The sequence below is a fragment of the Camelus ferus genome, chromosome 3 (genome assembly GCF_009834535.1).
Source record: "Camelus ferus isolate YT-003-E chromosome 3, BCGSAC_Cfer_1.0, whole genome shotgun sequence".
NCBI classification, from domain to species: domain Eukaryota; kingdom Metazoa; phylum Chordata; class Mammalia; order Artiodactyla; family Camelidae; genus Camelus; species Camelus ferus.
In genome coordinates, this window is record NC_045698.1 from 7,220,152 (window position 1) to 7,247,033 (window position 26,882).

The 26,882-nt window shown below is 48.3% G+C and overlaps 1 protein-coding gene across 4 annotated transcripts; it reads right to left on the reverse strand.

Annotated features, from left to right (window-relative positions):
• Positions 1-5,278: 5,278 nt before the first annotated feature.
• CMBL (carboxymethylenebutenolidase homolog) lies at positions 5,279-26,866 on the reverse strand. 4 transcript variants are annotated; one of them, XM_014568192.2, is made up of 6 exons: positions 26,672-26,866; positions 14,887-15,120; positions 12,398-12,505; positions 8,802-8,944; positions 6,704-6,795; positions 5,279-6,016 (listed from the first exon to the last, which is right to left on the reverse strand). In XM_014568192.2, the coding sequence occupies exons 2-6, from the start codon at positions 15,099-15,101 to the stop codon at positions 5,837-5,839; spliced, it is 738 nt and encodes a 245-aa protein (XP_014423678.1). In that variant the 5' UTR covers positions 15,102-15,120; positions 26,672-26,866; the 3' UTR covers positions 5,279-5,836. The 4 variants fall into 4 exon arrangements, with proteins under 4 accessions (XP_014423678.1, XP_014423677.1, XP_006195320.1 ...); XM_014568191.2 differs by having other exon boundaries at positions 14,887-15,163; positions 26,672-26,803; XM_006195258.3 differs by lacking the exon at positions 26,672-26,866 and adding an exon at positions 23,266-23,450.
• Between the last annotated feature and the right edge of the window lie 16 nt (positions 26,867-26,882).

Sequence of the window (26,882 nt, forward strand, 5' to 3'; positions counted from 1 at the left end):
TTTATTATCCCGTTTGTTTTCAGACACTGTAGATGCTAAAACATTAATAGCTGTTTGGTTTCCGTGGTTTCACTTGTTCAGAGACGTGATGCTGCAGAGGCACAGGCTCGCGGGTTTTGTATTCGTTATATTAAAGGGAGCTCTTTGAACAACCTTTATATTCTGCTCTTCGAATTTAAGAAACATTCACTGTAACATTTCATCAAATGCCTTAATTGGAGGGGTTTGAGTTGATTTTTTTTTAATAAGCTGTAGGAACTATTTTTAACTGCTTTAAATGTTGCATTCTTAAGATTTATTTTAACATTGAGAGGAATATGGGCTTGGTCCTATTAAATGTATTTAAGTGTTGCATCAGCCTCGGTGGGTGGATCTTTGATTGTAGACACCGTCAGAGTTGCCTGTTCCCACCACAGGGTTGTGGGACGTCCTCGTTGCCGTGAGGTCACACCGGCACAAGCTGCGGTGTGAGTGCAGTGCTGATGAGTACCAGCATCCTAAGTGTGCTTGTCACGGAGGCCCCGTGCGTTGTCCCCATTCTGGCTCCGTCCTGGGATGTCCTGCCCGTTGAACGCGGGTCATGTCCTGAGAGCTGTTGTGTTTATGTGGGTAGATGACAGCGGTGGCTTTCAAGGGGCCATGAGGTCAGGGGTAGTCTCACTCTGAGCTGATTTGCCTTTTTCGCCGTGTTGACAGTTGCACTGATGGTGCAGAAGCAGTGAGGGTAAAGCTCACCCGAGCCCGAGTCAGCTAAGTCTGTTCCTCAACACCTCCCCCTACTTAAGAAGCTGCTCCCACTGAAGGGTGGCCTTGATCAGTGCACGTCGCTGTGTCCTGAGGTCTCCCTGCACCCTGATGTAGTGAGGGCGTGAGGCCTGGCACTCACATCCCAGGCAGGGGCAGTTGTCTGGTTGGACCAGGCCCTCATGGCACGCTGGCCTCACAGGGTGACTGACACTTGGGTGTATGACAGACGGTGGCTTAAAAATGAACATAGTGACCCTGTCACTTCAGTAGGACAACTGGCTTACTTCAGGCTCCTTCAGAGAAAGTATCATCGACTGGGGGCTGAGACCACAAGTGCTTCCCACAGTTCTGGAGGCTGGAAGCCCAAGCTCCAGGTGCTGACAGGCCAGTAAACGCGGCCTGGCCAGGTGTCGGGCTAGCACGGTCCCGTGCGTGAGTAGATCTCCTCTAAGTGGGGGGTGGGCCGACGTAACAGTGAAAAGTTTACTGAAACTACCACTTGCCGAATTTGGGGATAGATTAAAAAGGAATATCCCCGGTTTTGCGGAAGACAACATACTTTCCCACCCACCGTACGTGCGCCTGTGGCGGAGTCTTCACGTGCTTCCACTCCAGCCAGACTGCGTCGCGCTGAGTGTGCTATTAGCGGGTCAGTTCCCTGTCCTGTTAGAGGGACGTTGAGATTTGCAAAAGTGGAAAACGGTGCCACTCTTCACTTTTGTGGTTTTGGGAAATACGAAAAATCATTTACGTTAACATTTGGTGTGTTCATTACTATTTTAAAATAAAGATTTGCTTAATTTTTTAGTCTTAGTTTCTATCAGGTTAAATGCCAACGAGTATAACCGACAGAAGCATAAGCTCTTGCAGCAGGTGTGGGGAGGGGGCCCTGAATTACATTTTTCAGCGATACAGGGATGTTGAGACCAAAATACTTGAGAACTGCTAAATTAGTACCTCACGATAATCCTGGTTGTTGTCAAGTCCAAGAGACGCTGCATAATTTGCACCATTCACTCACTAAAATAAACTCGTTTATACAGTAGATATTTTTAACACAAGCACTGAAAATCTGCACTTAACCAAGTCTTACCTGACGGTCTTGCCTCCTGGTTCAAAGACAATTGAAGCTGGCAGTGAACTTGCAGCTTCTGTGCTCCCACCTGGTCTCGGCCGCCCACCCATCCCAGCTCCTCGTGGCGGGCGGCCTTCTAAAGCTGCCCCCTCCCCCCCCCCCTCAGCCTGGTTGTGCATCAGAGGCTAACTAGGTGCTGCTGTGCAGGGACTTTGCAGGTGGAATTAAGAACTCAGTGGCTGACGGTAAGAGCGGGAGGTGATGCAGGTGGACCCAGTGTGATCGGCAGGAGCCCTCAGGGCACGGCAGAAGGGAGGGGTAGCCTGAGGATTGAGTACCCATACCGGCTCTGACACGCAGGGACCCTGTGCAAGCACCAAAGACAGGCCTCTGGGAGCTGAGGGCGGCCCCCAGCTGACAGGAAGGAAACCGGGCCTTGGTCCTACAACTGCAAGGAACAATTGTCCCAAAAGCCGGGAGGTACAGTTGGCAGGTGTTAGCGCCAACCATCTGTGCGTGAAAATCCGAGAGTAATTTATAGCCGGCCCCTCGCATCCATGGGACCTCTGTATACTCAGTTCCACCTGCAAGGATTCAGCCAACGGCGAATCATGTCGTACCGTAGTGTTTAGGAAGATGTCCGCATGTGAGTGGACCCACGTATTCAAGGTCAGCTGTACTTAATTTGGAAATGGATCCATCCCAGGGCCTCGGGCTGTGAGAATAGCCAGCCAACACCTTGACACTGGCCTTGTGAAACCCAGAGCCAAGGAACCAGCTGAGCGCACCTGGGCTTCTGGCCTACAGAGCTGCGGGATAGTAAACTTGTTAGTGATCATTGGTCACAGCAGCGCCAGGAAACACATCCTCCTGTTTTGCCTCAGTGATTGTGGCAGGGGGTGTCCTCCCTGCTCAAGATGGGTCTCTTCCCACCCAGCACCCCTCGGATTCTGTCTCCTCTCAAGCTGGTTTCCTTAATTCCACATCTGGGGTGCTCATTAGTGACTCTCACCAACGGGCAGCTTTCTGGGCACCTGAGTGGGTAGCACTTGTGGACTCTCGTGGTCGGTGGGGCACGGGACCAGCTCAGGCCAGTGAGCCATGAGAAGCCTCATTCCCAGGCCAAAGCATTTACTCGCCAATGCGGGACCCTCCAGGGCTCCCCTCCCAGCACAGCCATGAGCGCAATTCAACGGCGGAGGGGGCTGGTCAGCCTGGTCCCCTGGAGAGGGCAGTGATGAGGGCCCCCGCCAGCCGCCCTGGGCACGGAGCACCAGGGAGTCAGAGCATCCAGCGGGTTCACCCAGGACTAGGCTCCGCCTGCATCCTCAAGCCCCTTAGCGCCTCCCACCAAGTACCTCCCCTCAGAAAGCAAAAAGCAAAAAGCAAAACAAAGCAACCCCCTCGGCCCTGGCCCCTGGGCTCTTCCCTCACGCCTGCCTGTGCCCTGCGCTCTCTCCCGCCCCCTCCTCACCCACCGCCACCCCAGCCCTTCGCAGGGCCACTCCGGCTGCCACCCATCGGCCTCGGCCAACTCCCCAGGATGCTCTGCGATGGAATCTGTCCTGTTTCACACACACCTTGGACTTTTGTTTTTTTTACTTTTAATTTTTGCCTCCTTTTTGAAACTCCTCCCTCAACTGTCATGAAAGTTCTTCCAGTTGTCCTCTGGCCCCTCTGGCCCCTCCACCTCACTCCTCCCTAGTCCTCCCCGCAGCCAGCCCCCCCCCCCATAAGGCTGACACCTACGTTCAGAAACAGCTGCATCTCACGGGCCCACAGTCACTGAGCACAGGCACGCAGATGGCATGTCCACACGAGACTGTTTACTCTGCAAAATAATGTCACTTTCTTCATTTTGTAGATTTCACATTGAAAAAAACTGAGGGTCAGAGAATTTACTCAAGTTCCCCAAAGCCACCCAGGAGGCCTGGACACTTGGAACCCTCCCCTCCTGCCTCCCGGTTCTCCCCCACCCCGCCCTCATCTTACTCCAAGCCTCCCTTGGCCCACGCCCAGCAGGTGGCTTCCAAATCTTCCAAATCTATAGGTCCACGTGGGGCTGCTTCTACCACACCCCCCTAGATGGGTCTCCACACTTCCCTCCCTCACTGTGTCCAGCCCCAGGATGAGTTGTGGCCCGATGAGTCCTGGCCACAGACTCCCCTTTGCCCAATGCTCGCTCAGCCTCCTTGACCTGCACGGAGAAGCCAGCTGTGGGTATCTGGGAAGTCCCTCCCTAACAGAAGTAGGAACAGAAAAAGCCCTTCCCTCCCTTCCCGCGGGGCTGGTGGTTAGTGAGGCCAAGCACACCCAGGAGGGCAGGCACCTCCCTCGTCCCCTGACACCAGTAAGGCCCTGAACCCCTCCAGGCTCCACTCAAGGGTGTTTGGGAGAGACTTCAATGTTACTCTCTTAGACACTATTTATTAGCGGGCCTTTGTCATTTGCAGCCCAAGAAAACCCAACCGATATTCCAGCTGGACCAAAACCAAACTCTTGCCCACAGCCTGCTTCTCTTCCCGTGTTCCCCCTCCAGGGACGTCAGCCGGGTCCCTGCGTCCACCCAGCCCACTCCTAAGTGCCCCAGGACCCCTCCTCCCCTCTCCGCCCCTACCTGGTCAGGCCCCTGGCTCCCTCCTGCCAGGAGGGGGGTTGCCCATCTCTGCCCCCCTGCTGTTCTCACCAGAAGAGCAGCCCAGGGGCCCCTGCAGGCCCAGCGCCGGAAGAGGGTGTGGGTCCCCGAGGCGGCAAGATCCTTCCTGCTCCCTGTCTTCCAGAAGGGAAGTGCCCGAGTTTCCCTCCCGGAACCCCAGCACCGACAAGAAATGGCCCCCAGCTGGCCACGCACACTGGGCTGAAAGTCCACCCACAACCCCATGGCCCCACCAGGGGGAGGGAGCCGCTGCAGGGTGTCTTTAGACACCACAGGGCTGGCTGGATGGATAGCCAGCTGGCCTAGTCATGAGGAGTTCTCCAGAGAAAGAAATTCTCTGGGCTGGAACTGAGGCTGTCACCTGGGAGAATGACAGGATTAACGGAGAATCAAACAGGATGCAGCTGGAGGAGGTGAAGTGGCTTCACCAGTGTAGACGAGCACCGTCCAACACGGTTCCCATAGGCCACCTGTAGCTCCTGAGGGCTTGACTCAACAGGTTCTACCAAGGAGCTGGGTCCTTGATCTGATTTCCTTTTAATCAATTTAAATGTAAAAGTCGGGGGGGGGGTATAGCTCAGTGGTACAGCGCAGACATAGCATGGGCTGGGTACTGGGTTCAACCCCCAATACCTCCATCAAAAAAAAAGAAGAAAAATTAATAAATAAATGTAAAAACTGCAACTTAACCCTAGACCCCACACCCTTCTGGCTGAACACAGGAGAGACTTCTGATGCAGCCCCAGCCCCAGGGACCCCGAACGTCACTGTTTAAAAAAACCACCACTAGGAGTCAGCTGGATGATGACTTCAATCCATCGTGTTTTATTAGCTTTTAGAAAAAGCCACAAATTCAAAAACTCAGAAAGTAAGTTTATTAGCTCGATATAATTAGGTCAACGGAACCCTATTTTAATCTCAGTATATCTCATAGTGCAACATACGAACAAATCCACCTGTGTTAAGGCGGAGATGAATGTCCAGTCAAGTTGGGCTTTTAATCTACCTGATTTTACAGTTCATGCACTTCACGGTTTTGCCAAGTTAGTCAATTTAAAGGATTTCATTCAAGGCTGAGCCATCAGCTGGTCCCTGGGTAGACCTAGGCTTTTACTAAAAGTTAAGATATGACTCCCTCATCCAAATTCTTCCGGTACTGACCTGCCGTTAAAATTTTTATTTATGCCCATGATAAAAATGAAAGGACTTCATCCACTGACTTTGCCTACTGAATGTGTGTTTCAGATGGCATCATGAATTTCAGGATTCCTTGATTTATTTTTTATATAAAGTGAAAATTAGATCCAAGCAAATTTCTGGGTGAGAGCGATTTAGAGAAGGCTTGCACTTGGCCGTGGCTAGACATACTTGTTCAGCCACTCGAGTAAGTTCCTTCTCGCCTCGTCAATATAGGGCTTGTCTTCAGGCGAACAATCTTCTCTCTTGCGATGTACGAATCCATGCGTCTGCCCGGAGAACGTTTTAATTTGATATTCCACTTTGCAGTGGTCTTTCAACTTCTGAGTCAGCAAAGAGACCTGGTTCGCAAAAGATTTCATGATGATGTGATTTTAACCCTCTAGCGATATTTTCCATCTGCTGCATCTTCTCTGAATGCTCATCAATTTTTCACTTATAATTTTATAACTAACAGTCCCTACCTTTGGCGAAGGAGAGAATTCAGAGCGACAGAAAAGTGATACAACATCAAGTATTTGAAATTGTATTAATATATTTGTCTATTAGTCAGTCTGTCCTTCAATCTATTCAAATACACAATATTCAATGTATTCAATACACATTTCAATGTATTCAAATATAAGTTGTTTGAAATTTATATTAATATAATGTATTGGTTAGGAATAACAAGAGTTATTTCCAAACGACTGCTTTTGAACCAGTTTCTTTCTGTTTTTCCCTTATCAATTGTGCTGGATTCAACAAAGCCATGCCTTTAAGGCTAGAGCCCTTATGATAACTGGTGGGTTACACTGGGGGGCGGTGGGGGACAGGGAGGCAGGGCCAACTTCTAAGCCCAGTAACCAGCCACACCAGGAGCACTTTGGGGTTACAATCCCCCTTAAAGTCCCCAATGAAACTCACCTTTAAAACTTTAATGTTGAAAAATATTTGGAGCAAAAAATGAACCCTTTGGGCTGTTTTCCCCAAACTATTAAGTCATCTAATTCAACGTAGAGACGAAAAGAGGAAAGATGCCAACTTACCTGCTCAAGAGGAATCACAGCATCATTTTCAGCAAAAATGAACAACGTGGGGTTCTTTAAACTGTGCACATCCTCAGAGTCTTTGACGATGCCTGGGGAACCAGAAAGGGACACAAGGATCTGAGTTTGATTTTTCAAATGACAACATGTGCTTTGGGGGTTTTGTTAGTTTTCTTTTTAGCAATTTCACACAAGTGCCCTGACCTTATAAAACTGGGCTCAAAGAGGAAGTTATTTACTCAGATCATCCTCCTCTCCCCCTCACTCACTAGGAATCAGGCCATTAAATGATGGCTTTAGACTTTGCTGGCTGCTTGTCAGGTAAAGATGCATGTTCCCTCTGGACACATGCCTTTGCTTACCAAGAGGTGGTAACTTTCAGATCTGGACCAGTGCTGTTCTGGAAGTTTCTCACGGTCTACTCAAGCCCCACAGGTTCTGTGTCAAGGGTTTTCAGGCAAAGGGTGGAGCCGCCATGTGACGGGTTGTTTGTGCTCAGATGAGACCACTCGTGTGAAGTCCCTGGGCACAGCCCCTGGTCCTAGCTAGTCACTCATAACACTCAGCTTTCATCCTTCTAAAATGCCTTCAGAATTTTAGAGAGCATTTAATCAAGTGTGTTCAGCCTTGGGGATTCGGACAACTGTGGGTGTGCCGGTCCTATTGGAAAATAAGTAAAAGTTTTTTGAAATCTGTTGTCATTTTGAGATAAGAGGAGTGTTAAAGGAAAGCGTATTCTGGCACTTGTTAAAGATAGTGAGGGAGACTTTATTCAAGGGGACTACTGAAGGGGACTCAACCCCAAATCCAAGGCCAAGGAGCAGGGTGAAGGCCAGTGGATGGAAAATCACTAAAAGGAATCATCAAGGTACCGGGGATTCTAGCCAGATGACTTGACAGGGCTCTTGCTGAAGGCAGGGGGGGAGACAAGCCATCGAGGGTGGGGCGTGAGGGATCTGATCACATATCAGGGGAGGGGGGTTCTCGCTAAACTGACCCAGTGGCCTAAGGACACAGCCCACGGTTGGGGCCCACTCAGAAAAAAGGCTCACAGAAGAGTCTGGCTCAAGGGTGATCATAGAGTCCTTGTCAGTAGGTAGGAGAAAAAAAGGTATTCCATTTCCTGTTGGCAGTAAAGCAAAGCTAGGTAACCCAGGGAGCCTCCCCTTACCTGTAACGCCACTCTAGAAGGCAGGGAGCCACAGGAAAGGTGGCGACGCTCCCTGCCCTATTCTGTTGTGGCCACATAAGCGGCTGGACAGCGGTTTCATGCCCCAGGGCTCCGAGTCTCACCGCCCAGAGCTGCAGCCTGCACTGCACAGCGGAGGCCACCAGGGGGCGTGCGCGAGGCGTCCACTCCGGAGCGCCTTCTGCTCATTCACACAAAGGCGCTAAGCAGGCGGCCAATAATGGGTCGGCCCCATTGCACACAGTGGCAGCTGGCAGCTTGTTTTCTTTGTGTAAGTAAATATTTAAAGTTTTCTTTTTTAACGCTAAAAGTAAGTGAGGAACCATTAATTCAAATAAGAATTATTAGTACAATTGTGGAATATAAAATTATGAAAGAAAGCCAAGGTCAAATGCTTCCATATCATTAAGTAACCCGTTCCAATACGCAGACACAATGTTCTTACGTCATTGCTATGACACCTTTGGTTTGTTCGGCTGAAATGTTCATGTTGCTATTTACACTTTAGAGTGGGTCTTTCCTTCCCCACTTTATATTGTGTGCGCGCGCATGTGCACACATGAGCAGTTAAGAATAATTTATATTTTGGAAAAATCTTTTCATAGCTGTTGCTCATTAAAATATTGCTTGGTATTAACCATTATCAAGGAAAGAAATGTTACCCCCTTCATCCTGGGTGAAGAAATTGAGACCTCAGGGTTAGGGGACCCAGGTTCCCTCTGGTTAGGATGTTACACACCTCCACCTCTACCTTCAGATTTTTAAAACCATTTCCTTAAGAGGGGCCATCTCTGCAAGTCTGAGTTTTGTGGCACACCTGGGACCTTTAGCTTTGGAAGAGGCTTCTGGCCACTGTCACTCTACCACTCCCCCAGCTTTCATTGTGGAAAATGTACGAGGCAGCTTTACCGTAGACCGACACGCCTGCCCTGACTTCTGGGTATTTCATCATTATGTGATGGACAGCAACTCCACCCCAGCAGAATCCCACGACGCCAACTTTCCTGGTGTGACACTGCTGTTTCAGATACTTTAAGACAGCATCAACCTCTCTAGAACAGAAAGAAAAGTTATTCAAGAAATCAAGAGATAAGTTTTGTGGCCCCTTAAAAGAGCGCTGGGCAGCAAGTGCCAATGGTAACAGGGCTTTCTCAACAGCGTTCCTGGAGATTCTGAGATTCCTGCTTTCAGAGCTCCATCCGCACCACCTCCTGCGCAATGACGAGTGATGAGTGACAGACCTCCCCGGCAGGTCTCTGCCAAGCTCAGCCTCCTCCAGCCCAGGGCTGCAGCAGGTTTTTTCTAAAACACAGATCTGACCAGCTTGAGCAACAGCCTTCCAAGGCCTCAGGATAAAGACCAAAGGCCACAGCATGACTAGGACCTGATCCCGAGATCTGCCCCAGCGAGCGCCCCCGGCCTCCACTCTCTCCTCTAGACAGGCCGCAACAAGCTCCCCAACTCCGCCTGACTTGGCATTCCCTCTGCCTCACACCCTAACTCTGCATTGCTTAGCCCCTCCGTGTCCAAAAGGCAAAGCAGTATTTGGAAAGCCTCGAGGATGACGCCAGCCACGAGGGGACTGAGAGCAGTGGCCCTTGTTCTGCAAATGGTTCATCTGCAAATTGGTTGTTTGGAACTCAGAAAGCTTTTTCAACTGGGAGCAAGATGCCAAAGTGGAGGTGGGGCTCCAAGCCCAGCTCAGAAGGTTCTTGTTTGATCTGATAAGGAAGAAACGCTGCCTGTTTGCAATTATTAAAAAAAAGAGAGAGAGAGAGAGAGAGAAATTCTATTGCACTTTCTTTTCCTTTTAATAATAAGATGTTTTGAACACATTTAAACATATGTGTCAGACCATTCTGTGTGCAAGTAGTTATTTCACAATGTTAGAAGAGCAGTAATTAAGTCATTCTGCAAAATAAAGTGGAATAAGCAGTAGTTTGGGTCATTTGGACTTTCCAATTTTTCTTGAATGCTTTGATCTCAAGAATAACTGCCTTAATTGCAGAGGACCAACAGGAAGAGGGCATTTCTATAAAAATTCTTTAATTGACTCAAGTGAACTTATCTTCACTTTTCTGGCTGGGTATGTTCCCTGCTTTCCTGGGAACGCTAGGGATGAGCTTCGGATGAACCTCCCTTCCCCATGCTGGGTTCATATACTTTGGGGGGCTCAATTCCAGGAGTGGAGTATGTGGCTCAGGCCTGGCCAATCAGAGCCTAGTAATCTCTGACCACAATGATTGGTTCAAGGATGGATTTGTGACCCAGTCATAACCATCAGGGCCAAATGAGAATTTTGCTGGGTTGCAGGGAAAAGAGCCAATGGGAGGCTGGAGCTGCTGCAGCCATCTTGCCTCCCAGAGGCAAACGCTGCCTGAGAACGGAGCCAGCATCAGATAAGGGAGCTGAGAGATGTTGGAAGGTTACATCTTGGGGATACCTTCTGAGCCATAGACCAACCTCTGCTTGAAGCCAGAAACTACCTCTTTTCAGTTCTATAAACCAACAAATCCATGACTGCTTAAGCAGTAAGCGTTCAAGATAGGTCTTCTTTCAAACAAAAGACACTTGACCAGGCGCAAGGATTTCAGTCTACTTTCCAAGTTAGTATTTCCATTTTATGTCTCATTCTGATTTAAAATGTGTGGCTCTCCCCCCGTGGAGGGGGCCCCTGGACTGCACTGATGCCTGAAACGATCACCCTGACTTGTGCTCACATGGCTTTTCTTCTGAATGTCCTAACTATTGTCCCCACCCCAGTCCTACACAAGAGCTGGATTTTGTATTCACATCACAGTCTCTCTGGTTCTCTCGTGTTTCTACTTCTAATTTACTCCTAACATCTTGTTTCATTTGGTTTTTCTTGGGCTTGCAGGTTGAGTCCCTGGGAGGGGGCCCTGGACATGGACAAACGTGCAGGAGGTTGGGGCCCCAGTAATCTCAGGGTCAACCCTGGGGAAGAGGAGGGAGGAGGCAGGATGCAGAGAGAGCCTGGGCTGTGGTGCCATCCCACACAAGTCCCAAGCAGCTCCTGGGGGAGCTCAGAGCTGGGGTGGCCCTTGAGGGTGCCCTGACTTGGGGTGAAGGAGCCAGGCCTTCCTACCCCTGCAGTGAGACTCCGCAGGATGGGACAAACTTAAGACAAGGTGCTTCACGTCCTAGCAGTGATCCCAAAGTCAGCCACTGGCCCTGGTCTCCGGCGGCGAGACCCTAAGGTTACTCACAGTCCAGGGTACTTGACAAGCTGCGAGCTCCCAGGGTGGCTCGTAGCATCTCCCAGACTGACGGACCACACGGAGACCAGAGGGAGACCCTGGCCTGAGCCACTAAGCACTGCTGCTCCACACAGGCCCCTGGAGAGAGGGTGGCCAGGACACGGGAGAGTCTGGCCACCCGTGAGCGTGGAGACCGAGGCGGGGCCGAGGAGCTAGGGAGCAGAGGCCCCTGCAGGCTGTGGGCAGAGGTCGGCCCGGGGTCCACCGGCCCAGGAGACAAAGGGCCAGCAGCCCTGCAGTCAGCCCTAAAGGAGCAGAGGTCCAGGGACCGAGGTGCCACAGACAGGGGGCAGGTTATTCACAGTTGCCCCACCTGGGCTTGGGGCACAGCTTACCAAACACAAGGCTCAAGCACATGGTGGGAGAAAGTCAGAACATGGGGGAGGACGGCGTCTGGAAGGGCACGTGGCCAAGGGAAGTCAGGGGCTGGTGCTGGGGGGGCACCTCTGCTCTGGGCTCAGGTTTTCTTGCTGAGGAGGAGTTTGGCATGAGAGAACATTCCTGCCGCCTCCCTGCTCCATCCTTAATCCTCCAGACAAAGAGGGGATCTGAGTGGCAGCTGAGAGCGCTGGTCCTTGCTTCCGGACTGGGTGCAGCCAATTTAATAAAAGGCTGCAATCCTAGGGGATTCCCGCCTTTTCTTCCCACCGTTCCCCGACCCCTGGCAAGACAGCAGTCCTGGTCTGGTGGGTCTGGTCTAAAGACCCATGGCTTCCCAGGGGGAAGGGGGCTGGGGTAGGGAGTGGCCCATGGGGCCTCAGAACAAAAGCCGCAGTTTCCAATCAGTGGCATGCAGGTGGGGCTGGCATCTTCTTTACTGTCTCTTCTCTGTCCACTGTCTCAGCTGGCCCTGCAGCTGGGAGGGGAAGGAAGGACTGTTGATCTCTGGACCCTGGGGCCCAATTTCAAGGAAAATCAAGCCCCGCTGGTACTTCCACGAAGCTCCTCCACATCGGTGCCACAAAGACTTTCCCAGAGAGGGAAACAAATGAGCTTGCTGGCCAGCAGGACGCTTGTTGGTACATAAACTGAGCTAAGTAAATAAAACATGTTTCCTTTATGTCTCAGGGAGGACTCCATTAGCTGTGACCTCAAAGTCCTACGTGCAGGGAGGGTGGGGTGGGTGTCTGAACTCCAAAGCCCGCCCCTCCTCTCCCCCCAGCCCCCGCTTCCCGGTGCCCGGGGCACCACTAACACAGCCCCGCTGGAAATGTATTTGTAACTTACCTATCGATCTTTCTGGCATCTTTTGTCTTCAACCACTCCGAGAAAGTGGACCTGTCCCAAGAGGGGTCCCAGGGCTCCTGCCCTACAAAGAAGTCTGGAACGATGGTTCTGTAAAACAAGGGCATGAGCTGACCTTACTTGTTTCGGAGCTGTTGGGGCTCGGTGTTTGCTTACATTCTTTAAGAAACTCACTAGGTTGACAGTTCTGGACCACAGGAACAGAAAAGTAGTCAATTGTGATCACGGCAAAGAGGCCAGCGGGCATCAGGCCACAGCATCTTGGATTTCACAACCAAAGGTGCATGGCCTCTGGCAGCCTGCTCAGAGCCCAGCCCATCTGACATGCCATCAGGCCGTGCATTCTCCACTAGATATGACACCCAGGACAAAGGTTCCCGGGTGGCGAGGGCAGGGCGGGTGCAAACAGGTCCCCCTCCTGCCCCTGAGGAGTTACACCTCTCAGCTGGCCTTTCACGTTAGCCACAGGCCAGAAGGGCACACCTGGTGAGCGCGGCCAGTCACCATGACCAAGCAGTTTTCTCCAGCCTCCGCCCAGGGTGCCAGCAGGGCACAATGTTCTGCCCAGAGGGTATGGTCTAATGCAGGTTCTAAAAGGGGAGGCGGCAAGACAGCCTGTGGGGTCTGTGTCAAACGCCATGCGCGTCCACCCGAGGCGTGGGGCCACACGCTCCTGCCAGAGACCCGGTTCCTGAAATAAAGGTCACAGCCGTGGATGGATGAGCACAGCTCCTCCTGCAGGGGTGGAAAGAACACTGAAATCTGGGTCAGAAGAATCTAAGTTTGGGTCCCAGCACTGCCTCGTTCTGGCCTGAAACCGTAACAAGTCGTTTAATCACTTTTAGCCTCTTTTTCTTTCTTTCCTTTTATTCCTTTGGGGGGGGAGGGGTAAGTAGGTTTATTTATTTATTTAATGGAGGTACTGGGGATGGAACCCAGGACTTCAAGCATGCCAAGCATGGGCTCTACCTCTGAGCTATACCCTGCCCACTTCTTTTTTTTTAATTGAAGTGTAGTTGATTTACAATATTGTGTTAGTTTCAGGTGTACAGCAAAGTGATTCAGTTATACACGTATATAAGTTCTTTTTCAGATTCTTTTCCACTATGGGTTACTCCAAGATATTAAGTGTGGTTCCCTATGCTGTACAGTAGGTCCTTGTCATTTATCTATTTTATGTATGGTAGTATGTATCTGTTAACCCCAAACTCCTAATCTATCCCTCCCCACCCCCTTCCCCCTTAGCCTCTTTTCTTGATCTGAAGGAGACAGCACCACACACCACCCAATCTCAGAGGATTATTCTGAAGGCAAAACAGGTAAGTGTGAGAGGGCTTTGTAAACCACGAGCGTTTTGACTCATTCTTTTATGTTCCGTCTCCAGCTAAGGACCCACCTAAGACAACAGAAGGGACCATTCAATCTGCTGGTTGCAGCCGGCTGGTCTGGGGTGACCGCACCCTCTGCCTTCCTGCCCTGGGAACAACGACAGTCCCACCTCGGCGGCGCTGCTGCCAGGACTCAGGACAATTGCCCCGCTGACACCCCAGCGCAGGGTCTGGCCGAGCCAGGAGGCAGTCAGGGCCGGCCAGTGTTTTTATTACTGGTCTTGCCCCTGGAAAGGTCAGGAGCCTCATCTTCAAGAAGAAACATGAGGACATGAAAAAGTGAAATGTCAAGTGGAGGTCGTCCTCTCTCGGGTCAATGCTAAACCCACACCACAGTGGGTGTGTCGCCTTTAAACGGGTTCCTCTTTGCAGGAAAACGAGGTGTAGGTGCATCCTTTGATTTCCAGCTTCTCTTTTTGAGTAAATAAAGGAAATCGGGGTGCAACACACACAGAGCTTGCTGGGTGTTATGCTTTCTGAAGCTGGACAGGAAGAAACAGTCCCTCCCCTCTATCCTCCATGCTTTACTGAACCTGCTACCAACACCAAGGTGGGGAGAAGCAAACAGGTGACAACATTCACCAAAGGTGGCCATGGCCACACAGTGGGACAAAGAGATAACTGTGCGAGATGAGCGAGGTCTCACTGTGAGGGTTCTGGAATCCAGTCTAATTTCGACCGGGCCATGACAGTTTGCGTTCAGACCAGGACAACATGGGTGCCCTGGGGTGAAAGCTGACCCCAGACAGAGATGCCTCAAGGGCCGAGTAATGGGTCCATTTCAGGTATGGGGAGTTCTGCCCCAGGTGTCCTGGACATCAGGAAATAACTCTCTCTGTGTCCAGTGAGTCTACAGGGCCAGCCACTCGGAAGCCCAGGGGTTGGGCTGGGAGCAGCTGGCCACCAGTGGACACTGGCTGTCATGTGACATTCCCCATTGACCTGCACCCCAGAAGGGAAGAAAATAGATAACGTACATCAGAATATACACAGGGTTTTTTGGGTTCATTTCCTTTGAAGGGAACAAAAGAGACCGCAGAAATGTACACGAATTTAAGCAACGGAAAAGAATTTTATACGTACGTGTATCCATTTCCTGCGATCATGTCGGCCATGTACCTGGTGTTGGGCAACTGCCAGCCGAATATATCCTGAATGACAATCACGGCTTTGCCCGTGTCGACTGGGCACTTGGTGAGATAAGCCTTGATGTGCTCGACTTGAACTTCACGTCCCATCCCCCCATACTCAAGTCTGTGGCCAATGTCACACGGACAAGGATGAGCTTCGTTGGCCATTGGAGAGATCTTAGTTGGGCTGTAGAGAGAGACACAGGCCTGAGACTCCGAGCGGTGCAAATCTGAAGGTAAGAAACAGTAAGTAAACTAAAATCAAGAGTACAGAAAAAAAATTAATGTTAACTATGCTCCTAGTGTATGCATGCAAGAAATCAGTGACAATGTCTGCTTCTGGGTAATAAGGCCAAGATTAAGGCCAGTAAGAATCCATTCCCACCACAAACGCGAGAAATACAGGACTGCGTGGAACCAACTAATAAACGTGAAAATGGTGGCGCAGCCCCCAAGCCTGGGCTAGAGAGGAAGCACAGCCAGGCCAGGATGGCAGGAGCAGATGGGGGGAGCCAGGATGCTGGGGCAGGGCCAGACCCAGAGACAGGCCCTCGCCCAGCTGGTGCTTAGGATTCCATGTCCAGTGAGGCCTTGGGACCCCATGAGACAGGGATTTGTAACTGAGATCTCCCTCCACAACGTCCGGTCCCTTAAAAGTTCCTATTTAGTGGAGAAAATAATAAACAAACAACAAAAGAAAAAATGATAAAGAAAAACTCTGTCGACCAGGTCTAGGAACATGGTAGGGAAGATCAGGAAAGGAAAAAAGAAACCATAAAAGTAAGATAAAACTGGGAAATAAGTAATGTTAAGATTTTAACATAAAATCTTAAAAAACAAAACCCAACAAAAACAAACAATGCCCCAAATATGCACCATCCGTTTGAAGTAGGAAAACCTGGGCTGAGAAATTGGCTTAAGAGCGGACTCTGGGCAGTGAAGTCCCCGGGCACCTGGCAGAAGCAGGTGCCTGTCTACTTCATAGCAAGACTCACAATCCAGGCTGAAAACACATCCCACAAAAGAGAAGAGCTTCACAGGAGGAAGTGCTCCAAATAAACACTCCTCACGGTGGTAGGGGGAGGGGGAGGGAAAGGGAAGAGACCCAGACAAGCGCGACCAAAGGAACAGAAAGCAGGAAAGGAGAAGAAACAGAACGTGTAAACCAACCAACCATAAAGCGAGAAGTAATGCGGCTGAAATCAATCCACGTAAATGGAAATAGAGTAAATTCATTCTTTGAGACAGATTCTCAAATTAAAAAAAAAAATTTTAATCTAAAAAGGTTCCCCAGGAAAGGAAAAATGGAAAAGTTGAACCCAAAGATAAACACCTCTTCATGAGCAGTTAGAAAATACACAGCCTTTTCCAGCAAATGGAAAAGCTGTTTGGTGAACAGCTACCCAAACTGCCCGCAGGTTAACCCACAACACAAGCCAACAAAGATTTTATATATGACATGACAAATTAGTGCAGTGAAGAAATGATGATAAAAATTCAACAGGTTCTAAACCAAATCACACTGAAAACACTATGTACCAGAAGTTGAAATAGTGTGCTGTCACCTAGAGAAACAGTGACATCCCAGACCGTGTCGGAGGAAAGCACTTGTCCCCTACCCTCCCAGTGCAGCGGCTGAGAGCCTGCGAATTTAACTGACAAAAGTCAGATGAGCAGGAGAAAAAACCCACTGCTGTTATTGATGTTTTTAATTTTACATACACAGGAGCTTTGCAGAAAAGAAGTGAAAACCCAAGAAGCAGTTAGACTGGGGGCTTATATATCACTGTAAAAAAGGGTGAAAGTTGCGGAGAAGCGAGGAGGACACAGATAGGGGACATGAGGAAGATGAGGGTTGTCTCAGCAGTTTGTCCACACAGACCCGTCTCACGACGGCTCCATCTCTGCTGAGTACAGTTGCTCATGAGGGAGGGGGACCCATGCCCTAGTTTTAGGCAGAAAGGCAGAAAGGGGGAGGGAAAAGCCCTTCCTGCATCTGCTGTTTGCCAGTTGCCTTCAGCTCAAAATAATCAACATCCAAAGTGCCGTATTTTGGGGATGGCATTTCTGATCTTCCTCAACTGCATGTATCAGACAAGAAGAAAGAATGGAAATAAAACTAAACATACAAATAAAGAAGCAAGGGTGAAAATACAGAATAAACCCAAAAGGAGAAAATAATGAGATGAAAATAAACAATAGAGAAAACAGAAAAAGATTAAAATCTGATTTTTTAAAGTGTATATCTATTTAATAAATTGAATTCATAATTTAAAACTTACAAAATAGCTCTATCAGTTAATCTTTCCAAATATTTAAGAAAGAAATAACATCAATCTTATACTGACATTTCCAAGTTCATTGTATAGAATCAGCATAATCTTGATAGTAAAGCCAGATATATATCATAAGAAAAAAATTCAAGCCAATATCTCTAAACAATATAAATCAAGTCTTTTTGAAGAGTCTTAATCAGCAAAAACACAGGCAAATAGAATAATAGAATCCAGTAATATCTAAAAATGAAAAGATATCACAAAAAAACTTATTTTAATCCAAGAATGAAACGTTGATTTAGAATTTGAACGTCAAAGTAATTTCATATTAACAAAGAATAAAGGTAAAAACATGTAATCATCTCAACAGTAAAATCTGATTTTTTGAAGAGTTATAAAACAGGTGTATCCTTAGCAAACCTGATCAATAAAAGGGAAAGAATGATAAACATACATATAACAACAAAACAAGATGTCCGATGAGAAAGTTGACGAAAGTAGATTTTTCCCTTTAAAGATCATGAAAAATTAGTATGAACAACTTTATGCTAATAAATTTGGAAACAGAAAAATATACGCAGAATAAAAGACAGTGAAACATTCCTAACTTCAAAAAACTCAATGGAAAAAAAAAAAGGTGGTGAGACAGCTCAAGACGAAAGAGAAATAAACCAAATGCACCGTGTTAAACTTGACTTCATTCTGGTTCCAAATTAAGAACGGCTACAAGAGATAACTGGGGAACCACAGAAAATGTAAATATGGATGATAGTTGATAGTATGAATTATTACTAATTTTCTAAGGTGGGATGAGAGTAGTCATGTAGAAGAAAGTTCTTATTTTTAGAAGATGTGTGCTCAAGTCAGGGTTGAAGTATCAGGATCTTCAATCTCCCCTCCAATCATTCATAAAACACTCATGTACAGACACACATAGAAACAGAAAGCAATTATGGCAAATTGCAAACAATTGTTGAATCTAGGTGATCAGTATAAGCGTTCCTTTCTTTCAGTTTTGGGGGAACAACATGGAACAGGGTAGCTGGAACAGAAAGATCAGGAAGAGAGTAGCGGGAATATTCCGCTTCCCAGAAGCCTTCTACCGAGGGAAAACCAAATCCTGTTTTTCCTGCGGGGGCGGGGCGTGGTAATTATGTTTATTTATTTATTTTAATGGAGGCACTGGGGATTGAACCCAGGGCCTGGTGCATGCTAAGCACACGATCTACTGCTGAGCTACACCCTCCCCCTAAAATTCTTGTAACAAGAATGGTAGTGGTGAAAAGAGAACAGTCAGGGTCTGGATAGATTTTGCAGGTGCAGCCAACTGGTTTTGCTGACAAATGGCAGCATAGGGTATTGGACAAAAAGGCGCCAGTGGTGACTAGAAGGTCTTTTGCTTGAACAACTGGAGGTGGATGGAGAGTCTTTAAATGAAAAGGGAAACTGCCGGAAGAGCAGGTTTGAGGAGACCGGGACTTCAATCTGGGCTCAAGAAGTTTGAAATCTATTAGATGCGCCAGGTGGACAGGGGAGGGGTCCAAGCTGAAGATGTGAATTTGAGAGTGAGTAGCCTACACAGCTGAACCTCACTTTTTGCAGACTCTGTGTTCATGAATTGCCTACTTGCTAACTGTATTTTAACTCTAAAATCAATAATTGCGGTGCTTTTGCATCACCCGTGGGTCTGTGTAAAGCAGCAAAAAAAATCTGAGTCACTGGTGTGCACGTTCTCAGCCACGGTCCAGCAAGGCTGTGCCCTGTCTTGTTTCGGCTCTCATGCTGTAAACAAGTGTCCTTTTTGTGGTCTATTGAGTGCCACATCGCTTGCAATTTTGTGCTTTTTGTTGATTTCATTGTTTAAAAACGGCTGCCACGGACAGTGCTGAAGTGCTGTCCGGTGTTCTAAGCACAAGAAGGAGATGGTGATGTACCTTATGGAGGAAATACACCTGTCAGACATGCTTTGTTCAGGCACGAGTCACAGTGCTGCTGGCCACGAGTTCAATGTTCACGAATCAACAACATAGAATAAACATATATTGTGTTTCTTCCTACAGAAACACAAATGAAACACGGTTCAGTTGAGGGAAACATGACATGAGGCTCGCAGGAATCTGATGTATTTCTCCGCGGAGCAGGGGTCCAATAGCTGCTCGTTCAGCGTTCACAGAGATTTTACAGGACAAAACTCCAGTGAATGATGAGAATCAGCTGGACACAGTATTTATAGCCTTGAGAGTGAATGACATCATCTAGGGGTAAGAAGAGATAAAGAGAAGAATCCAGAAGATTGAGCCCTGGGGTCCTTCAACACTTGAGACTTCAGGGAGGTAAGAAGTGATGAGGGAATGAGTCTGAGAAGGATTGGCCAGTGAGAGGAGAAGAAAACCCAGGTGTGGTGTCCAGGAGCCTAGCGAAGGAAGGGCTTCAAGCCAGGGAGAGTGTAACGTATACCCGAATCACTTCCCAGTGCACCTGAAACTAACACAACATTGGAAATCAACTACACTTGAATTTAAAAAAAAAAGAAACATGGGGGAAAAAAATGCGTATGCACCACAAAAAATAAACTTAAAAAAAAAAAGAAAGGAAGGAAGCATGTAGACCCGCACCATTCCACGGGGAGAAAAGGAAGCAAGTAGACCCGCACCATTCTGCGGGGAGACCCGAGCGCTGCACACTGAGGGTGCCCACGGGGCTCTGCACAATGTGAGTCTTGCTGAGGCCAGAACGGGTTTGGAGGAGCAGGGTGAACAGGACAGACAGGCCAAGAGAGAGGAGAGCCTGGGAGACAGAAAGTACAGAAAACTCTCTCTGGAGTGTAGCCAGTCTTAAAAAAAAAAAAAGAGTGAGAAAAATGGAAGGAAGATACGGAAACAAGTTGTTGTTTTTTTTTTAAGAAATGTCAGCAGATTTGCATGTGGATGAGAATGGCACCACAGAGAGGAAAGCAAACCAAACCACTCTTGGGGGGGCTGGGGGAACTGTCTCTAGTGAGGGTGGGTGGGATCAGCACAGAGGGGGAGGCCACTGGCAGGTCCCCCACAGCCCCAGGGGGGAAGGCGCAGGGCGTGGACACAAACATCGGTGGGTGGTGAAGCCTGGCTGGAGACTGTGGATGCTCCTGTTTGCATCTGTTTCCTCAGAGAACTAAGCAGTCAACAAATGAGAGTGAGTGAGAGCAACAAGGAGGTTGGAGGGGACAAGAGAAGTGGAAGACAAAGGACCAGGGACAAGGTCGGGGTCAGCAAGGCCATGTCCCCCCAGCCAGGTCCAGCTGCAGGGTGCAGGCAGAAAGACGCAGTCAGATCAGACTGGGCTCTGTGAGGTCATTACCCGGGCAGGAGGGCACTGTGGTTCCTGGAGGGCTGGCAGGGGATGGACACCAAGCAACTCAGGTGGGAAAACACAGCACTGAGTCATGACCTACCACACACATCCTGTCCAGTGTGAGAAGCACAAGCAGGAAAAGCAAACTATTCGAAGAAAACAAAAGAATACCTTTTTCCTGAGCCTTGGAGTCAGGCAGAATTTCTTACATTAGACCCAAAAAACATGAACAACAAAGGAAAAGATGAATAAATGTCATTTCATTAAATATGTATGTGTCTGCTTGGGTTGCCACAACAAAACGACAGACTGGGTGGGGATTTAAACAGCAGAAATGTATTTCTCACAGTTCTGGAGACTGGAAGTCTAAGATCAGGGTGTCAGCATGGTCAGATTCGGGGTGGGGGGGCGGGGGAGAGAGGCAGAGGGAGAGAGAATAAGCTCACTAGCCTCTTCCAAGGGCACTAATCCCATTACGGGGGCCCCAACCTCACAGCCTCATCTAACCCTAACTACCTCCCAAAGGTCCGACCTCCTAATACCATCACATGCAGGGTGGGGGCAGTTACTGCTTCAACGTATCAACTGAAAATTGAACTGACTGGATATTTGATGATATGGAGAATCATTGTTATTGGAGATAGAGGGGCAGGGAAGGAGAAATAATGTTCCTGCAGTGATGGGGTTTTGTTTTGTTTGGGGGGGGGTTGGTAATTAGGTTTATTTATTTATTTATTTTAATGGAGGTACTGGGGATTGAACCCAGGACCTTGTGCAAGCTAAGCACGCACTGAGATATGCCCTCTCCCCAGTGATGTTTTTTTCCTAACAAGTCCTTATCTTTCATAGCTACATGCTGACGTTCGTTCCTACAGCTAAAAGGACCAGATGTCTGGGACTTTCCTAGTGGGTGGTGGTGGAGGTGAGGGGAGAGTGTCCAAGTGTTGACAGTATTGGAACTGAGTGGTTCCGGAGTGTCTTTTGTACTAGTCTTGCAACTTTTACACATGCTTGAGGTTTTCCACAATAAAAAGTTTTCAAACTTTCATTAAAATTTTTCACACTGTAAAAGTTTCCATTAACAAAGTTAGAAAAGATAGGGACTAAAAGAAGACACTATTCTCAACACAGAGGCTTTAGTATCTAGATAAAATATATGAAGAAGTATTAGAGATTAACAAGAAAAAGACAACCCCAATAGGAAAATGCTCCAAAGATACAGACAGGCAATTCACAAAAGGGTAGGCCTGAATGGTCCATAAACATACGAAAAGATACTCAACCTCACTGGTATTTAAGGAAATGATACTAAGAATAACAAGTTGCCATTTCACCTCTCGCAGACTGGCAATAAGTCTGTTAACACCGGGAGTTGGTGCCCAGGTAGGGAAACGGGAGTGTAAACTGATACACATTCTGGGAAACAGCCCGGCAAAGGCAATGATGAGCACACTCTGCAACTGGGTGTGTTCCCTAGAGAAATTCACACCCGTGCCTGTGCGTGTGCGTGTGTGTGTGTGTGTGTGTGTGTGTGTGCACTTGCGGTGGGTATGGAAGGGTGTTCTTGCCAGGATGTGGCAACAATTGCAAGCAATCTACCTGCCCATGGTAGGGGTGGGGGAGGGTGGAAATGGGATACACTGTCATTTATTCATTGTTGTGGGTTGAATTGTGTCCCCTAAAAAGATTCACGTCCTAACCCACAGAAACTGTGACTGCACCCTTATTTGGAAATAGGGTTTTTGCAGAAGTAATCAGGTAAAGACGAGGCCATCCTGGATGAGGGTAGGTGCTAATCTAATCAATGACTGACGTCCTTATAAGACAGAAATTTGGATACAGACACAGACACACAGGAGAGACAGCCATGTGAAGACACAGGCAGAGGTTGGAGTCATGCTGCTACAAGCCACCGCCAGAAGCTGGGAGAGAGACCAGGGCTCTGCCAACACCTTCATTTCAGATTTCTGGCCTCCAGACAGTGAGAGAATAAATTTCTGTTGTCTGAAGTCACCCAGTTTGTGGTAATTTGTTACAGCAGCCATGGGAAACTAACACACTCCTAAAAAGAATATTACAGAGCAGTTCAATGAACGAACTACATACATCTTTATCAATACGATAAATCTCCAAACCATAATGCTGTATAAACAATGATGGCTTTTTAATGCTAAGTAAATACAACCCCGCCAATAATATATATTTTGTTAACAAATACACTGTAGGAAAAGTATAACACATGGGAATAAAACACAAAGCCATGAGACAGTGGTCACTGGCAGGTTAAGGGGATAGAGATTGCTGGCTTTAATTGTATTTGTTACATTTTATCTCTTTAAAAAGTTTTGATTTGAAGTACATAGGACAAAATGTTAATATCCTGTAAATCTGGGTTAATGTCATTAATCTGGGTAAATCTGGATTAATAGCTTGTAAAATCATGTAATTATGGGTGGCTGTTACATTATATCTCAGACTTTCCAGAATATTCTAAATGTTCAAAACTAGAAATAAAATGATGAAATTTTCAATAAAGAGATTAAGAGCTAGTCATTTGATCAAAGAAAATCTGACTCTGTCGTTCATGGTTTCGCTTCCATCGGCCACATTATAGAACTACCGTCAGTAAGAGAAGTCAGCACAGTCTGGTGTCAGCAGCAGTACGTTCCAGGCCCCCCCCCCCGCCCACTGTTGAGAACAGATTCCTCAGGCCGGGCTCTTACCTGGGCTGTCCTGTGAGGATGCCAGACCACGGGAAATAAGCAGCCTTGAATCAGACTCTTCCCACTTCACCTTCAGTGGATACCCACTTCCAAAAGGAAAGTTTGCAGCCAAGACAGCCACTCTCTGGACTGATCCGGAAAGGTTTTTCTCCCGCAGAAAGGGCTGGTGGCAGGAGAGGCCTGGCGGTGCCACATATGAAGGCTGGACCCCTGCCAGAGCTTTCACGTGACAGGGCAGCCAAGCCCAGCCTGCGTGTGGACTTTATCCCCTCGTGGGCAAGAGCCTTGGCAAATGTACCCCGGACACTACCGACTGTACCATACATCAGTTTTCTATATCTAGGTTTCTGGATTTGGGCTCTTTTCCCTCCCAAATGACACACTTGTTAAAACCTAGTTTTCTGAAGTAAAATTATGACACTCATGCAGTTATAAAAATGAATTCATGGTCAGGACTGTATTTTACTCATATGATAGGAGGAAATAAGGCAGATGTTACAACTGGTTCTAAGAAGAAAAGAAAAGAGCACAAATTTACATGGAGTACAGGAATGTTGAGATGAATTGTAAACAGTGACAAAACAGAATTTTCCACAGGAGGGGAGGAAGCCAATCAATTCTCTACCAGACAGGACAGGATTCACAAACCTATTAGTTACCCCCGACTTTCATAAAGCTGCAAAGCAGCTCCAATACAATGAACAGGGCTAGGATCAGACAGCCCGGAAGGGTGTGCTACAGCCGATGGACACTTTTCCACTGAAACAGAGTTTCTTCTATGACATTATAAGTCACCGTGAATGGTAAGGTGTCCTCCTGTAAGGGGACGGGACTGCTGCTCTGACACGTACGGTGGGGTCCTCATAAAATGTACCAAGAAGGGCTTTTCTGTATCATGGCCGGTGGGCTTGGCAACACGTCCCAGCCACCCCGAGATCAGATCTGTGTCTCCACAAGGGACGCCTCCAGAAGTCAGGGTCCTCTTCATGACATCAGCGGTGGCCAGGACATGCTCCAGCAGAGGAGACCCTGATGGCCACGTTTTTGGCGATGCCACCCTGAATGCAGCACTAAAGCGCACGGTTCCCCCACAACATGCATGCAAGACCCCACACGTTGTGAGTGATTGTGAGCCCCATCCGCCACAGACTGACTTTTACAGTTTCTTGACAAAGATTCTCTCCTTGACCTACCGAATTCTAGTCAGGATCCTCTGCACTCTCTTTGCAGCTAAGCCCTGATTCTTGGGTTTCATCCTGTTTTAGTAAGACTCTTGCTAAGTTAGTTTAGCAGAACCCCCCACCCTCCATATCTGACCCGGTTCCTCATCCTTCTCCACCCCCAGGTGATGTCTGATCGCCCTGGCTTGTCTGCCACAAGAATCCTGTTAGGTCGGCTTAGCCAGACCCCCGTTATCCCATCCACTGACCCCCTCTTTTCCTTGGCTAGAAACTCCCACTTTTCCTTGTTGTATTCAGGGTGGATGCCACTGTCTCTCTCCTACTGCAAAATCCCACTGGAGTGGTCACAGTGGTCCTGAGTAAGGTCTGCCTGACCGTTTTTTAACAAGGGTCACAAATGAATAATTTTTCCTTTAACACCCCCCAGCCTTGCTTCACACAGCAAACGTCTCCACAAAATTACAAGTCAAGGCCCCTGGGGATCACTGGTGCATGTTTCATCTGCAGATTCCAAGGGGCTACCACACCCTCCTTCCTCTCCAAAGATGGACCTTCCTGGGGGCATTCCTTTACTGCATACAAATTTGTGCCTCTTGACTTCTCTTTTTGAACAAGTTAAAACATCTGACTGGTTTCCTCTTTAATGAATCAAATAGAATCTTTAACACATGCCCTTTTTTTTTATTTTTTAAAACAAATTTTAATGTAGGTACTGGGGATTGAACCCAGGACCTCGTGCATGCTAAGCATGCGCTCTACCACTGAGCTATACCTATCCTTGCCTTTTTTTTTTTTAATTGAAGTATAGTTGGTTTACAATGTTGTGTTAATTTCACATGTTCATTTTTACATCTGCATTAGAGTCATGATTCTGCCTTTGGCTCAAATTTATCTTTTAACTGGGTAACTGAACAACATTCCCCTTTCTCACTCGAGGGCAGAAGGTGAAAAACAGGTGGTAAAGTACGGCTGAGCTATCATGGTTTCCTGCTCCCATGCCCCCAAGCATTGAAATAACTCAGAAGTCAGACTTTCCAAGGCAAGGAAATTCTCCAACAGAAACAGAGAAACAGATTTTTTTTTCCAGAGAAAAAGATTTTGACAAGCAAAGGGGATTGTAACAAGCAAAGAAGTCTAGGAATGAAGTGCTGGCAGCCTCAGAGATTTAGAAATGGAAACCACCTGCAAGGACATGGAAAGTGACACTGGGAGATAATACAGGACCACGACGGTGGCTACAGGGCAAGGCTGGGGGCTTTCCTTTTCTGGGTAAACACTGTAACTTGCATGGCAATTGGTCAGCAGGGAAGGCAGGGTCCTCCTTATCCTTAGATGGTTCTATGAACATCTAACGCCTCCAATTATTTTTATTTTTCAGTAATCATGCTTGTATTTTCCATAGGGCACCCAGTCTTGACAGCATTAATTAATTAGAAAGCTAAGCGTGATGAGGCCGGATTGGCCCGCCAACTTGCCCATCAAGCGGCTGCCTTTGGCCTTTTCTTGGACTGTTGCGAGGCCTGGATGGCATTTCCCTGCATATCCACAGGGCTTACTTCTCACCACCTTACTTTAAATGGGCTTTGAAAACAACAGGTGGCATTTCCATCAGCAAGTAACCCTAAATCGCAGTGCCCCGTGTTAGCAAGGCCTGGGAGAGGCCACAGAGTCGCCTCCTGACCCACATGGCTGAGAAGGGACTGTACAGTCTTTCCTGGAAGCCCGTATCCACCACCCAGGGCGTCACACTCCTAGACCCGGCACCTCGTCTCTTCGTGTCCATCCGTGATACGTGCTGCAAAATGGGGATAATGCTCTGGACGAAATACGTTCACCGCCCCCGCACCCACACTTGTATATTAGTGGTAAAAACCATACAGCCGAAATGCTCAACTGTAGGAAAACAGTCACAACGAGCAATGACACGGAGGAAAGGTTTGTGACATGGTGTTACGTGGGGAAAAGGAATACAACTTTATATACAGTATGATTTCAACTATGTTTTAAAAATATACTGGTAAACAATATGCCGAAGTGGGATGGCGGGGGTGGCTTTTCTGCCACGACAATGTGCTACTTTGAGAAAAGCAGGCGTAGAACATGGACTTTGACAGGTTCACTGCCTGTGCACATGGCGAAGGCCGCCTCCGCCTCCTGCAAAAGCACGCGCAAACGCGGGCAGAGCCGGGCTGCGGCGCGCCTGCGGGCGCGTGAGGCGCACATACCTCGTCCCGCCGCCGGAAGACCGCCGTCCTTGCGCGCGGGAGGCCGGGCCGGAGCGGGCAGGGCTGCAGCCCCGCGGGACCCGGGGCAGACCGTCAGGGGCGTCCGAGTGGGAGGCGCCTCCTTCCGGGACGGAAGTGGACGCGGTGACGGAGGGCGGCGGGATCGCGCGGGCCGGCGGCGGTCCCGGATTCCCAGCCTCCGGGAAGGCTG

Excerpts from the sequence above, each read along its gene's own strand:
- CMBL (XM_014568192.2), bottom strand. The coding sequence starts at position 15,101 with ATGGCCAACGAAGCTCATCCTTGTCCGTGTGACATTGGCCACAGACTT. Across the intron at positions 12,506-14,886 it reads ATCGCAGGAAATGGATACAC|AACCATCGTTCCAGACTTCT; the intron begins GTACGTATAAAA and ends CTTGTTTTACAG. Across the intron at positions 8,945-12,397 it reads GATGCCAGAAAGATCGATAG|AGAGGTTGATGCTGTCTTAA; the intron begins GTAAGTTACAAA and ends TTTCTGTTCTAG.